At 44.6% G+C, this 15,866-nt stretch overlaps 1 protein-coding gene across 1 annotated transcript in view; it reads left to right on the top strand.

Annotated features, from left to right (window-relative positions):
- LOC126419652 (uncharacterized) overlaps positions 1 to 15,866 on the top strand; it is a 626,964-nt gene that overhangs the window by 530,557 nt on the left and 80,541 nt on the right. The window contains exon 5 of the mRNA XM_050086841.1: positions 14,202 to 14,318. Within this exon, the coding sequence (XP_049942798.1) occupies positions 14,202 to 14,318 (117 nt within the window). The remainder of the gene's footprint in view (positions 1 to 14,201; positions 14,319 to 15,866) is intronic.

Here is a 15,866-nt window from a genome sequence, read left to right as displayed (position 1 = left end):
TGCACCAGTACCGCATATCCTACCTTCCGAACTTCACAGAAACTCTCCTGCGAAATTTGCACGACTAGCACTTCTGGAAGAAAGGATATTGCGGAGACATGGATTAGCCACAGCCTGGGGGATTGTTTCCAGAATGAATTGCCGGCCGCGGTGGTCTAGCGGTCCTAGGCGCTCAGTCCGGAACCGCGGGACTGCTACGGTCGCAGGTTCGAATCCTGCCTCGGGCATGGATGTGTGTGATGTCCTTAGGTTAGTTAGGTTTAAGTAGCTCTAAGTTCTAGGGGACTGATGACCACAGATGTTAAGTCCCATAGTGCTCAGAGCCATTTGAACCAACCAGAATGAATTTTCACTCTGCAGCGGAGTGTTCACTGATATTAAACTTCCTGGCTGGTAAAATCGCCCCCCCCCCCCCCCCCGCCGCTCGCAGTTATCCTTTACCTTGCCGAAAAGAAGGAAATTGCATGGTGCAAGATTTGGGCTTTATAGGGGATCAGCATCACCCAATGTCTGAGCGTTTGGTCAAATTGTGGCACCATTCGACTACGGCTGGATGCGACAGTGCATTTTGTCCGTATACCGCCAGAATCTGACGGTGAATCTGAGTGCGATTTAGACCTTTTGTCCTCGAGAATCATTGTCCCCTGCACACTTGAACTCTGGAGTACGTTTGCAGTTGCCGCGCCATTTCTGTCGCGCTCTGTGATGCACCTGCCATCGCCGCAGCAGAACTCAGTCTGCAGGACGCCAAGCACACGTATTCTCTTATGACAATGCGCCACTTGTTCCGTGATGGCCTCACAAGGAGAGGTCCACAGCGGTGCAATCGACTTTTTGAAACTGTCTATACGGTGATGTAGACGAAGATCCCAGGTACCATACACTGCAGCCATCCACCCTGGTGGGACCTCGATTGCGAGTAACTGACGAAAAAAGATCGGAATTCTGTGTGACGCAATAGCATTAAAAAGTTGCATTATACAGTCCGGTTGGTCTAATTATATTTATCTGTTATATTATTCAATTATTTGAAAATTCCTATCTATCAGTTAAAAAACGAAACAAGAAATAATTTATTTATACAAACATCGAAAAAAGTTTTGCATCACCCTTGTTCCCACAACTCCTCAAGATAGACGTTGGCTGTGGATATTGCATCACAGACACAGTCCCTTTGACTGTTCAGAGATGTCACTAAACCCGCCCAAAGATGTAAACAACCATGCATGAGCAGCGCCCAATTTCTTAAGGGCCCGGGTTCGATTCCCGGCTGGGTCGGAGATTTTCTCCGCTCAGGAACTGGGTGTTGTGTTGTCCTAATCATCATCATTTCATCCCCATCGACGCGCAAGTCGCCAAAGTGAGTTCCAGTCATTCCACCAGGAAGGACGTACACGGCTCGTGTTGTCTGTAGTTCAACCATGCCTAGACGTTCAGTACCGCGGTTCGATCGCGTCCGCATTGTTACTTCGTGCGAGGGAGCAAGGGAAGTGTCCAGGCGTCTCGGAGTGAACCAAAGCGATGTGTTTGGACATGGAGGATATACAGAGAGACAGGAACTGTCGATGACATGCCTCGCTCAGGACACACAAGGGCTGCTACTGCAGTGGATGATCGCTACCTACGGATTATGGCTAGGAGGAACCCTGACAGCAACGTCCTCATGTTGAATAATACTTTTCGTGCAGCCACAGGACCTCGTGTTACGGCTCAAACTGTGCGCAATAGCCTGCATGATGCGCATTTCCACTCCCGACGTCCATGGCGAGGTTCACATTTGCAACCACGACACCATGCAGCGCGGTGCAGATGGGCTCAACATGTCGAATGGACCGCTCAGGATTGGCATCGCATTCTCTTTACCGTTGAGTGTCGCATATGCCTTCAACCAGACAATCGTCGGAGACGTGTTTGGAGGCAACCCGGTCAGGCTGAACGCCTTAGACACACTGTCCAGCGAGTGCAGCAAGTTGGAGGTTCCCTTCTGTTTTGTGGTGGCATTGCGTGTGGCCGAAGTACTCCGCTGGTGGTCTTGGAAGGCGCCGTAACGGCTGTACGATACGTGAATGCCATCCTCCGACCGACAGTGCAACCATATCGGCAGCGTATTGGCGAGGCATTCGTCTTCATGGACGACAAATCGCGCGCCCATTGTGCACATCTTGCGAATGACTTCCTTCAGGATAACGACATCGCTCGACTAGAGTGGCCAGCATGTTCTCCAGACGTGAACCCTATCGAACATGCCTGGGATAGACTGAAAATGCCAGTTTATGGACGACGTCACCCATCAACCACTCTGAGGGACCTACGCCGAATAGCCGTTGAGGAGTGGGACAATCTGGACCAACAGTGCCTTGATGAACTTGTGGGTAGTATGCCACGACGAATACAGGCATGCATCAATGCAAGAGGACGTGCCACTGGGTTGTAAAGGTTCTGGTGTGTACAGCAATCTGGACCACCACGTCTGAAGGTCTCGCTGTAAGGTGGTACAACATGCAATGTGTGGTTTTCAAGACCAATAAAAAGGGCAGAAATGATGTTTATGTTTATCTCTATTCCAATTTTCTGTACAGGTTCCGGAACTCTCGGAACCGCGGTGGTGCAAAACTTATTCTGATGTGTGTACTTATGCAATGGTGTGAAAAATGTATTTTTGTTAGCAGTTGTGCATTTTTGTTTGGCACAGTAATTGTGATACAGAAATTTACATCACAAGCTAAATACCTATTGTACTATGGACAAAATAACGAGATGAAAATACAAATGAAAGACGGGCTTATAAATAAAACGAAATTCAAGCAAAATGAGAGATAGATATAATGAACGCAATAATGTGAACGAAAAAACAGGGTGATAAAACAAAAAAAAAAATCGAAATATATACATAAAATTAATTAAAAACACATTAACAAAGATTTCAAGTGGAGAAACTATGATAGGAAGAAAAATGAGAGCAAACGAGGAAGTTAATGTTATGATTATAATTATGCGACAATGGAATGGCATTGAAAAATTACATTGAAACCAATTAATTGAATAAAATTAATGATCGAAGTCATTTTGATAGAGATTAAAAATAAAAAAAAAATTGTGCACCCGACGAGAATCAGACCCACAACTTCATGCGTGAGGAACTGTAATTCTATGGATTTTACCACGTAACCTGAGTATATAGCGTAACTCTTTTAATGGTACTGAGTGAGACACAAAATTCCGGTTTTTTTTTTTTTTTTTTTTTTTTTCGTCAGTGATTCGTAAATGAGGGCGCACCAGGCTGAATGGCAGCAGTGTGTGATACCTGGGATCTTAACCTACATCACCATACAGGTAGTATCAGAAAGTCGATCGCATCCCTGGGGACCTCTCCCAGTTAGCGTGGGGCTACAAGAGAGTCTTACTTCCTGAAGTTACTACGCACAACTTACGCAGAGTATCTTTGTGATGTAGCGAATAGCAGCTTACCTTACAAGGCGACCACGCCTACTCATCATCACCGATTTCGTCCAAATTTATGGTATATGCAGGGTTTCGTCAGAAATGAAAGTGATAGAATTAGGAACTCTAGATCGCCAAACGTTCAGAAAAAATAGTATTTTTACGCAGGTCGGGGCTGTCAGGAGCCGCTTGTGTTAGCGCAGACCCCAGGCAAATAGTAAGGACGGTAATCCGAGGGACGGGAGGTCACGTTGCTGTGCTGTTTTCGTTTTTTACGTTACTTAAACAGCAAATAATTCAAAATAATGTACAATATACTGTATTTATTAATATTTTCATAAAAGATATGAAAAGGAGAGGAAAAGGAAATTTGGGATTGCAGGTAATTTCCAGGAAGGGATTGTAAGGCGTACACGAGAACTGCGTGGACAAAATTAGGTACTTTTATTATTTCTAAAGACGAAGAAGCATCGCCGTCGTGCAACATTAAAGTGATTTCTCCCAATATCAGAAAATGTAGGTCAGTCAAGCCGTTTCCACTGCACGAATACATCCAAAATCTCCAAACTGATCAATTTTGATCGAGGCAGTCATCTCTTACAACAGCTCAATATTGGGATACCCAGGCATTTAAACATGCTCCATGATTTGACGTTATGGAAAGCCATTTTCCCTTGTCCTACCCTCTCCTGGCTTTTACAGGTTCACTTGCTCTCAGATATGCTTTTGATTCACAATATTGAATGAAAATTTGTTCAACTCCTGGTTAGTCAATTAAACAGAAATTTTTCCCGTTCCGACCGACCGCCGTGTCACCCTCTGCCTCATGCGTCATCAAATGTGGTATGAGCGGCGCGTGATCAGGACGCTGGTCTCCAGGTCGTTGTCGTGTTTCTTGACCCTGGAATCGCTATAGTCCCTCTAGTACCTCCTTCCACTCACCATACTGGAGGACTCGGGTTCGGGCTGTGACTGACGATAGGCCCAATACGACAACCTTTTTATGCCCGCTTCGTACATTCACTAGCAATGGCCTGTTCTCGTCCAGCCACTTTCTTCCTTCACCGTAAGGGTTGGCGCATTACCTCCTCTGTACTTCCACCATCGGAGGGTGGTTCAAAAATGGCTCTGAGCACTATGGGACTTAACATCTGTGGTCATCAGTCCCCTAGAACTTAGAACTACTTAAACCTAACTAACCTAAGGACATCACACACATCCATGCCCGAGGCAGGATTCGAACCTGCAACCGTAGCGGTCACGCGGTTCCAGACTGAAGCGCCTAGAACCGCACGGCCACACCGGCCGGCATCGGAGGGTGGCGCGGACCTTATAGTTCCACCACCACACCTTCAAAGTTCTATGCTCGGCTGTTGTTCAGCCGTTGCTTTGAGTCTCCTCTCACTCATCCACCGAGAAAGTTGGACCGAATCTGAACCGGTGACGATGTGTACTAGTAAACTGCCACAAGAAAGGTCTCTTCAGTACTTCCTCTACTCACCTGAGGATGGCCGGACGTCTCTGGGCCGAAATATCGTGGCAGAATGGAGATGGGACCCGGCTGCAAACCCGAACATTACTGGAAGAAGAAATACGTCAGGAAAACTTCGGAAGTCACAAGTACGACAGTAATTGTAAATTATTCGCTGCAGATGTTTCCTCAGGTTGCTTCCAGTCGTTTTTGAACACATTGTTTGACCTCAAATATCGCACTGTGCAGGTTTAATAATTTCGTCTGTTGTAGGAAAATATTTCCATATATAACTAGATTATTGTTCATTATTGACACACGACTACACACAAAACTGAATATAAAATTTCCATATTTCACTTTTTTACGTTGTGTCGCATTTGCATAATACGCACGAAGAAGTCAGCAGTCAAGAACGGACAATATACTTGGAGCGCAAAACGTGTTTGTCACATGTGTAAACAGCGTAGTTCCAAAACAATAATGACGAAAGATATAACGGTCATCAGGACTTTAGACATTAAATGTAACATAAAAAATCTAATACTGTTAATAGCAATTATGTTTAGAACTAGTCCATACAACAGAAAACGAAGTGGCGTTATACAAATTATGCTAATTGGTTATGCCTATTCTCATACACAAATTGGAATGTTCTGGCACGTGACTTGTTTTTACGTGGTAGACTAAAGATGTTGTTTTTTCTGCTGCATTTCTCGTATAGTTACTTTGCTCTCAGATAAGTGTACCACAAGCAACAACCGTTCGGTAACAACAGTACACGGAAAAGAACAGGTATACAAAGACAATGGAAAAGCGTGCAAGCGTTCTGTAATGCGTTATCACTTTCGGGCTAAACATTCAACTTGCAGTAACAACTGTAATTACCTACAATATTGAATTTCCACTCTGGCAGCTACATGTGTACTATGTGACTGTGACAAACGTGAAACTGTTCAGAAGTCAGTATTCTTTGCTAATTAATAACTCAATTTTTAAGTGTAGTATAGTAATTAGAAAATAAATAAACTTGTCAATTAAGCTGTTCGCTTTCCAGATTCAGTTCACAATTAATTGAGTCGCTCTGTTGTTTGTACTTTTGGCATACAGGACAACAATACTACTTGAAGTGAAAAGGGAAAAAGTGTATAGAGCGGTAAAGTACATACATTTTCAGTCCACTGGTACCAAGACAAGCTTCTATATTAACATCAACTATACTTGTGCGCCGAATTCTTGGAAAACAAATCCTCACTAACACATTTCCGTTAAAAGTCACAAAATAATTAATTATTCAGAAACTCACATCTGAAATTCTATTTTTACAGTACAATTCAACTATTATTGGTAATAAATGAGGGGGCAATGCATGTTATCTATAAGGGCAATCACAGCTGAAACTAATCTGCATTAGTAACTGGTTTTAACTCTGAAATAAAACGTTTCAGCGGCACACACTCAACATCACAGTTAACACATCTGCATACTTTACATTAATCCACTCATAATTTAGCTACTGTTCTTAATGTTTCCTCGGGAGTGCCACAAGGATCAGTCTTAGGACCACTTTTGTTTTCTTTATATGTCAACGATATTTCGTCGCTTCTGTCTTGCTGTAAATATCATTTTTATGCCGACGACCTCCAGCTCTACCTAAGCGTCAGACCTGAAGATGTAAACCCTGCAATCGCTCAGATGAATGATGATCTGTCTTCAGTAGTGACATGGGCGAAAAACCTGGGGCTTAAACTAAATGCAAAAAAGACGCAAGTAATCTTAGTAGCCCATCAGAAATTAATAAGTTCAGATTTCCGCGAACGGCTACCTCCTATTCTGCTCGACGGTACTCCAATACGATATCAGAAAACAGTTAATAACTTGGGTGTAACTTTGGATGAGCATCTCAACTGGGCCGAGAATACAGTCGCAGTGTGCCGAAAGACGTCTGCTTGTCTCTATGCTCTCAAAAAGTTTCGGAACATACTTCCACAGGACTTGAAACGCCAACTCGTGCAAGCACTCGTTCTACCGAACCTCCACTATTGTGATGTGATTCAACAAGGCATGAGTAGTGAAAACAAAAGACGGCTAGAACTAACCATGAATGCCTGTGTGCGTTACACCTGCAACATTCGCCGATATGATCATGTTAGTGCTTCATACTCCGAGCTAGGGTGGCTGCGGCCGGACAAATTGCGTGACTACCACACTCTATGTCTACTTCACCGACTCCTCGTCGCGCAAGCACCCCAGTACCTTGCTTCAGAGATTAAAAACCTGTCATGCCATCATAATCGAAACGCGAGGTCACTCTTATCTGGTACACTAACTGTGCCCACTCACAAAACAAAAACTTTTGCAAACTCCTTCTCAGTTGCCGCTGTCCGCCTCTGGAACAAACTGTCCCTTACCTTGCGCAAAATTCACTCTCCTGCTGCTTTTAAGAAGAAGGTGAAGCATTTCCTACTATCATCCTCATAACGTTCTCCACAAAATTAATGTACAAGGCCAATTCTCTCATCTGTCAAATAGCAAAGCTAGCGTCTCCTATCTTGCTCCCGAGATGCCTTCTTCTTCATCTATCTCTATTAGCCACGCAATCTTCTTTTCCTTTATATTTCATTAATTATGTTTCATCATGTCTCTCTATTCTTCTCCTCCCTTCACCATCAGTCTCCCTCATACTCCCTGCTGCTAGCACTCCTATCCAAAATCTGTCTCTTCAATAACGTCTAATTATAACAGTACTTATGATCTACGAAAATAAACTCTATATGTATGTATTTTTCCAGGTGTACCTTTCTAATTGTTTATTTCACTTTTTGTACTAGATGTAGTTTAACATGCCTACTAAAACATATGAATGTGAAATAAGTAGAATGCCTGGTTAGATGTAAGAGAGGGCCTGATGGTCCGAATCTTGCCAGGAAACAATAACTTGAAACACTCGTACTGATTATATATATATATATATATATATATATATATATATATATATATATATATATATATTAAAAAGATTGAAACTATCATAAAAAAGTGAAGCTAATTATGTGGGCCTTGATTGAAATGATTAGGAAGAATTAAAGAAGAACGAAATCAGAGGTCCTCATCTGCCAAGTTCGCATCTTCAAATTAACAAGAGAAATAATCCAATGAATTCCACAAGATGCACAAAGAAACAGTTAAATGCGGGATGCTCAGAATACGGTCTCTGAAATATGAAACTAACACCTCATACTATTAGCAAAAGCGACACTTATATCTTGAAAGTGCACAGTCGGCATGGGGTGAAAGCAGGGAAGCAAATGAGAAGAATTCAAAGTTCTCTATTCTCAGCTCAAACTCTGTTGAAGGGGCAACAACATGATTGTAGCTAATGTAACGAATATGAATGTTTTTTAAAGCTTGAGATTGAGGGTAATGCTGCAAAAATTTCCCCGACAATGCGTAAAAATATGCATAAACAGTTCATTAGGTTAGTACTGAGTCTGGACGATCTTTTATTATTGATGGACATAACATACAAAGCCTCTAGTAGGGCGGGGGAGGGGGTGGGGCAGCACACAAGATCGGACGGACAGAAATTCTGTGAGATCATATGAATTTTCTCACTTTTCAGGGGAACGAAAATGCGGGATTCTTGTTGACATCATGCTGAATAGATACTAGTCACATCTTAAGAAGGCTCTTAGCAGCTTAAGCATCCTTGTGCACAGGCAAAGGGATTTGTACCATGAAACCACTACTTCAGAATTCGGTGAGGGAGCCCTGCGAATCTCCCAAGACTGCCACTCATGTCTTGAGGAAAGCTCTTGTGCTGTGATAGTAAACAGGGGTTGTCCTGGAACCCGCTTCATTATGTGAGAACCTTTCAACCACATCCCGACCGTTTGGACGCTCGCTTTTATTTATGAAATAAGTGTAACTGAACTGATACAGAATTGTGAAGTGATATGTACTAGTCATGCTACACAGCACAGAGAGAGCGATCGTGTTTATGTGTTCTTTTTTGTAGATAAAACTATTCAACGAAAAAAGAATGAGGGCACATATCTGATTTTTGCATCGAAATCCGTTCTTCCTGAATGCTCAGTTACAGATGTGATCATTCCCGTGCGCCATCTCTGTTTCAAGATCACAAACTTAGCATTGGCGCTGCGTCTCGCATTTTCATACCGAGCAGGGTAGCGCAGTGGTTAGCACCTTGGACTCACATTCTGGGGAAGACAACGGTTCAGACCCACGTCCGGCCATCCAGATTTAGGATCTCCGTGATTTTCCTAAATCGCTCCAGGCAAATGCCGAGATGGTTCCTTTGAAAGGGCACAGCCGCTTTCCTTCTTCGTCCTTCCCTAATCCGAGCTTGTGCTCCGTCTCTAACGACCTCACTGTCGATGGGACGTTGAACACTAAGTTCCTCCTGCTCATCATGTATTCATGAAATGGAAAAACACAGATTGGCGTTAGGACCTCTTCAAATTAACTTAAAACGTAAACCAAAAAACTTATAATCTACATTATTATTTTTCTTGCGTGATGAAAACGTCTGCATGAAAGACTAATGACCTATATCTCTGACGTCGATCTGTTGTAGAATTTTAGAACATGTTTTTTGATCGAGTATCATGTCGTTTTTGGAAACCCAGAATCTACTATGTAGGAATCAACATGGATTCCGGAAACAGCGATCGTGTTAGACCCAACTCGCTTTATTTGTTCATGAGACCCAGAAAATATTAGATACAGGCTCCCAGGTAGATGCTATTTTTCTTGACTTCCGGAAGGCGTTCGATACAGTTCCGCACTGTCGCCTGATAAACAAAGTAAGAGCCTACGGAATATCAGACCAGCTGTGTGGTTGGATTGAAGAGTTTTTAGCAAACAGAACACAGCATGTTGTTATCAATGGAGAGACGTCTACAGACGTTAAAGCAACCTCTGGCGCGCCACAGGGGAGTGTTATGGGACCATTGCTTTTCACAATATATATAAATGACCTAGTAGATAGTGTCGGAAGTTCCATGCCGCTTTTCGCGGATGATGCTGTAGTATACAGAGAAGTTGCAGCATTAGAAAATTGTAGCGAAATGCAGCAAGATCTGCAGCGGATAGGCACTGAGTTGCAACTGTCCCTTAACATAGACAAATGTAATGTATTGCGAATACATAGAAAGAAGGATCCTTTATTGTATGATTATATGATAGCGGAACAAACACTGGTAACAGTTACTTCTGTAAAATATCTGGGAGTAGGCGTGCGGAACTATTTGAAGTGGAATGATCATATAAAATTAATTGTGGGTAAGGCGGGTACCAGGTTGAGATTCATTGGGAGAGTGCTTAGAAAATGTAGTCCATCAACAAAGGAGGTGGCTTACAAAACACTCGTTCGACCTATACTTGAGTATTGCTCATCAGTGTGGGATCCGTACCAGATCGGTTTGACGGAGGAGATAGAGAAGATCCAAAGAAGAGCGGCGCGTTTCGTCACAGGGTTATTTGGTAACCGTGATAGCGTTACGTAGATGTTTAATAAACTCAGGTGGCAGATTCTGCAAGAGAGGCGCTCTGCATAGCGGCGTAGCTTGCTCGCCAGGTTTCGAGAGGGTGCGTTTCTGGATGAGGTATCGAATATATTGCTTCCCCCTACTTATACCTCCCGAGGAGATCACGAATGTAAAATTAGAGAGATTAGAGCGCGCACGGAGGCTTTCAGACAGTCGTTCTTCCCGCGAACCATACGCGACTGGAACAGGAAAGGGAGGTAATGACAGTGGCACGTAAAGTGCCCTCCGCCACACACCGTTGGGTGGCTTGCGGAGTGTAAATGTAGATGTAGATGTAGATGTAATAGGGAAATCGCAACTCGAAAGAATTTTAAGAGGGCAGCTTCCAAATAGATCGCTCTATGCTATAACAAGAAATGGTAATCCACAGCGTAATGCCATCCGCGTTGAAGCATTAGCACTGCCTGCACAGTAGGACGATTCGAGGCACTCGGCAGGCCACCCTTGTTAAGTATTAGCCAGAGAACAAATAAGTTCCAGCTGCGAGTAACACCCCGTCCACGCTGATATGTTGTACTAATGACTCATACCTGCTGCGCGGAACGGTAGAGCATTCCAGAGGAAGGAACACTCTAGGGGTGTCCTAGTAACACCTTGAGCTATTTGTGCTGAACAGGTTGCGAGACGGAACTCGTGAGATTGCCTGTTACTGTCACACGGCACGAGTGGGACTGACTGTTTAAAATTTCTGCAGTTTTAACTGCAAGAAGGAAAAAAATTGCAACCAATACTCGATAGTTCCGTCACTCCTGTTCACAAACGAGATGAAAGGTGGAATCTTGTTTTTCTGCTGAAATCTACCCCATTAAAACTTTTATGGGTTCCGCCGTGGAACGTATTATACATGGTAATTTTTGTAAAGTGGAACAAACTTCACGGAATGATCCCTGAGAGGATAAGGAGCAAAAAAAACATCATACAACCATATGTACGGAAATGCAGTCCACCGGAGGTACACCCACTTGAAGGTGAACATAAAAGATCTATGACAGCGCAGGTTTCTACATCTACATCCATACTCCGCAAATTATCTGACGGTGTGTGGCGGAGGGTACCTTGAGTACCCCTATCGGTTCTTCCTTCTATTCCAGTCTCGTATTATTCATGGAAAGAAAGATTGTCGGTATGCCTCTGTGCGGGCTCTAATCTCTCTGATTTTATCCTCGTGGTCTCTTCGCGAGATATACATAGGAGGGAGCAATATACTGCTTCACTCCTCGGTGAAGGTCTGTTCTCGAAACTTCAACAAAAGCCGGTACCGAGGCATTGAGCGTCTAGTTTGCAGAGTCTTCCACTGGAGTTTATCTATCATCTCCGCAACGCTTTCGCGATTACTAAATCATCCTCTAACGAAGCGCGCTGCTCTCCGTTGGATCTTCTCTATCTCTTCTATCAACTCTATCTGGTACAGATCCCACACCGGTGAGCAGTATTCAAGCAGTGGCCGAACAAGTGTACTGTAACCTACCTCCTTTGTTTTCGGACTGCATTTCCTTAGGATTCTTCCAATGAATCTCAGTCTGGCATCTGCTTTACCGACGATTAATTTTATATGGTCATTCCATTATAAATCACTCCTAATGCCTACTCCCGGATAATTTATGGAATTAACTGCTAGCCGGCCGAAGTGGCCGTGCGGTTAAAGGCGCTGCAGTCTGGAACCGCAAGACCGCTACGGTCGCAGGTTCGAATCCTGCCTCGGGCATGGATGTTTGTGATGTCCTTAGGTTAGTTAGGTTTAACTAGTTCTAAGTTCTAGGGAACTAATGACCCCAGCAGTTGAGTCCCATAGTGCTCAGAGCCATTTGAATTAACTGCTTCCAGTTGCTGACCTGCTATTTTGTAGCTAAATAAAAAGGATCTTTCTTTCTGTGTATTCGCAGCACATTACACTTGCCTACATTGAGATTCAGTTGCCATTCCCTGCACCATGCGTCAATTCGTTGCAGATCTTCCTGCATTTCAGTACAATTTTCCATTGTTACAACCTCTCGATATACTACAGCATTATCCGCAAAAAGCCTCAGTGAACTTCCGATGTTATCCACAAGGTCACTTATGTATATTGTGAATAGTAACGGTCCTACGACACTCTCCTGCGGCACACGTGAAATCACTCTTCCTTCGGAAGACTTCTCTCCATTGAGAATGACATGCTGCGTTCTATTATCTAGGAACTCTTCAATCCAATCACACAATTGGTCTGACAGTCCATATGCTGTTACTTTGTTCATTAAACGACTGTGGGGAACTGTATAAAACGCCTTGCGGAAGTCAAGAAACACGGCATCTACCTGGGAACCCGTGTCTATGGCCCTCTGAGTCTCGTGGACGAATAGCGCGAGCTGGGTTTCACACGTTCGTCTTTTTCGAAACCCATGCTGATTCCTACAGAGTAGATTTCTAGTCTCCAGAAAAGTCATTATACTCAAACATAACACGTCTTCCAAAATTCTACAACTGATCGACGTTAGAGATCTAGGTCTATAGTTCAGCACATCTGTTCGACCTCCCTTCTTGAGAACGGGGTGACCTTTGCCCTTTTCCAATCTTTTGGAACGCTACGCTCTTCTAGAGACCTACGGTACACCGCTGCAAGTAGGGGGCCAAGTTCCTTCGCGTACTCAGTGATTTAAGGATACATAAGAATACACAGGAAAGCAACAATGTTTTCTCTGTACTAGTGTTGTCGCTGCAAGAGGCCGGTTACCTGGAGCACCATCATGTAGTAGCCACATTACACTTTGTACGACCAAAGGCAAGTCTTCCAACACAAGAGACGGAGCAAGGTGGTGCAGTGGTTAGCATATTGGACTCGCATGCGGGGCGGCAACGGTTCAAACCAGCGTCCGGCCATCCTGATTTAGATTTTCTACGATTACCCTAAATCGCTTCAAGCAAATGCTGGGATGGTTTCTTTTAGAAGGCATGGCCGATTTCCTTCGTCATTCTCCTCTAATCCGAGCTTGTGCTCCGTCTCTAATGACCTCGTTGTCGACGGGACATTAATCACTAATCTCCTCCTCCTCCATCTCCAATATGGGAGGCAGGAAGTGCAGATATGCTTCACCTATGAAGTGTTGTGGAAGGATAACTGGTCCCACGAGACAGTCACCAATGATTTCTACCTCCACATTGGGGCTGAACCAGTGCTGATAGTTTGCTGCCATCACACCATGGGAATTCTCCATAACCCACAGGTGGGTGTTGTGAAGGTTGACGATATCGCCCTTCATAAAGGTAGCCTCATTTGTGCATAGGATGGATGACAGAAACCCGTGCACTGTGGTGGCCTGTGTGACAAACAATCCTCAGAACTGTCGGTGCAGAGAAGATCATTGGTAAGAAGGTCTGCACACACTGTAACTCATACAGACATTGGCAGTTACTGTAGGTAGTGTTCCACATGGACGTCTGGCTCACTCCATGCTGGTGGGCCGCCTGCCTGGTGCTCACACCAGGGTCACTGTCGATGATCAACAGATTTCTATCTTCAGGAGGGTGTACCTCCCTTGAACGCATTTCTGACCGTATGTCCACATGACTTTTTTTGCTCATTATCCTCTCAGGAACCGTCTCCTGCAGTTTTCCCCATTCAACAAAATCATCCTTAAGCTTATCAGTTACGACCCAGGAACAGTGTTATTTCAATACGTCAGCTATGGCCTTTTGCTCTTTCGAACTGAGCTACTCTCTTACCGTTGTGTTGGCAGGTCGAGCCGGTTCTCAGGGCGCTCCCGCACCGCGTCCTTCCGGCGGTCGGCCCGCGCCTCCCAGAGGTCAGCGGACAGCGCCCTAGGGCTCTCCAGGTCCTCCTACTCTGACACCGACTGCAGGTAAGCCACTACCACTTTCCACTCCACCATCACTTGGCAGCCCGTCAAACGCGTCATCGGTGTAGCACTAATTACACTTGGCAGCTGTTGTTGACGTGTTACACCATATATACAAACATATGGGTGACCGTGACTAGTTCTTAAAAGGAAACTCGTTACACTAGGATTTCGAATTAACTGCTGGTAGCGACGCACTTTTCGTCCAATGGATGATAGCACCTGATAGTACAGCTCTCCTGCCGATCGCTGGAGGGCGGGCTGTCGCTGCGAGAGGAAACGTTGTTTCTCTGGCTGTTAATAATTTTTTCTTCTCTAAGTATTTCTTTAATACCGACATAGCCTTTCAGTGTATCAGTGCAAGCGCTATGTGGTGGAAGACTTAACTTCAGGTGAGCGATAAAATGCTTAAAATATCTCTATAACTGCAAACTGGTGCTTATCTCCAGAATGAGATATTCACTCTGCAGCGGAGTGTGCGCTAATATGAAACTTCCTGACAGATTAAAACTGTGTGCCGGACCGAGACTCGAACTCGGGACCTTTGCCTTCCGCGGGCAAGTGCTCTACCAACTTTTTTTTTTAATCTCATTTTGTTCGGTTGCGTTCGTTGCATCTGCTCGGGGCGGACGTGGTAAGACATCCGTTTAAGTTCGTTGTTGATCCATTAACTCAGTGTTTTTATTACAGAGGGCAGCTAACCCTCCGGCCAAACACGCTGAGCTACCGTGTCGCTACCAGCTGAACTACCCAAGCACGACTCACGCCCCGTCCTCACAGCTTTGCTTCTGCCAGTACCTCGTCTCCTACCTTCCAAACTTTACAGAAGCTCTCCTGCGAACCTCGCAGAACTAGCATTCCTGAAAGAAAGGATGTTGCGGAGACATGGCTTAGCCACAGCCTGGGGGATGTTTCCAGAATGAGATACTCACTCTGCAGCGGAGTGTGCGCTGATATGAAACTTCCTGACAGATTAAAACTGTGTGCCGGACCGAGACTCGAACTCGGGACCTTTGCCTTTCGCGGGCAAGTGCTCTACCACCTGAGATACCCATGCACGACTCACGGTCCTTTCTTTTAGGGGTGCTAGTTCTGCAAGGTTCCCAGGAGAGCTTCTGTAAAGTTTGGAAGGTAGGAGACGAGGTACTGGCAGAAGTAAAGCTGTGAGGACGGGGCGTGAGTCGTGCTTGGGTAGCTCAGCTAGTAGAGCACTTGTCCGCTAAAGGCAAAAGTCCAGAGTTCGAGTCTCGGTCCGCCACACAGTTTTAATCTGTCAGGAAGTTTGATGCATATCTGTAACTGAATATTAAATGGCGATGTATGGGGAAATTTCTTACAGATTCCTACGGCCATGTTGTTACGGAGTGACGAACTATTTGTGTCACGTACACTCTCTTGCACTAGAATGACAAAAGTCATGGGATCCCTCCTAATATCGTGTCGAACCTCCGCTTGCCCGGCGCAGTGCAGCAACTCGACGTGGCATGGACTCAACAAATCGCTGGAAGTCCCCTACAGAAAAATAAGCCACGTTGCCTCTATCGCCGTCCA

This window comes from Schistocerca serialis, chromosome 9 (assembly GCF_023864345.2).
Source record: "Schistocerca serialis cubense isolate TAMUIC-IGC-003099 chromosome 9, iqSchSeri2.2, whole genome shotgun sequence".
NCBI classification, from domain to species: domain Eukaryota; kingdom Metazoa; phylum Arthropoda; class Insecta; order Orthoptera; family Acrididae; genus Schistocerca; species Schistocerca serialis.
This window is presented reverse-complemented; position numbering and strand designations above follow the sequence as displayed.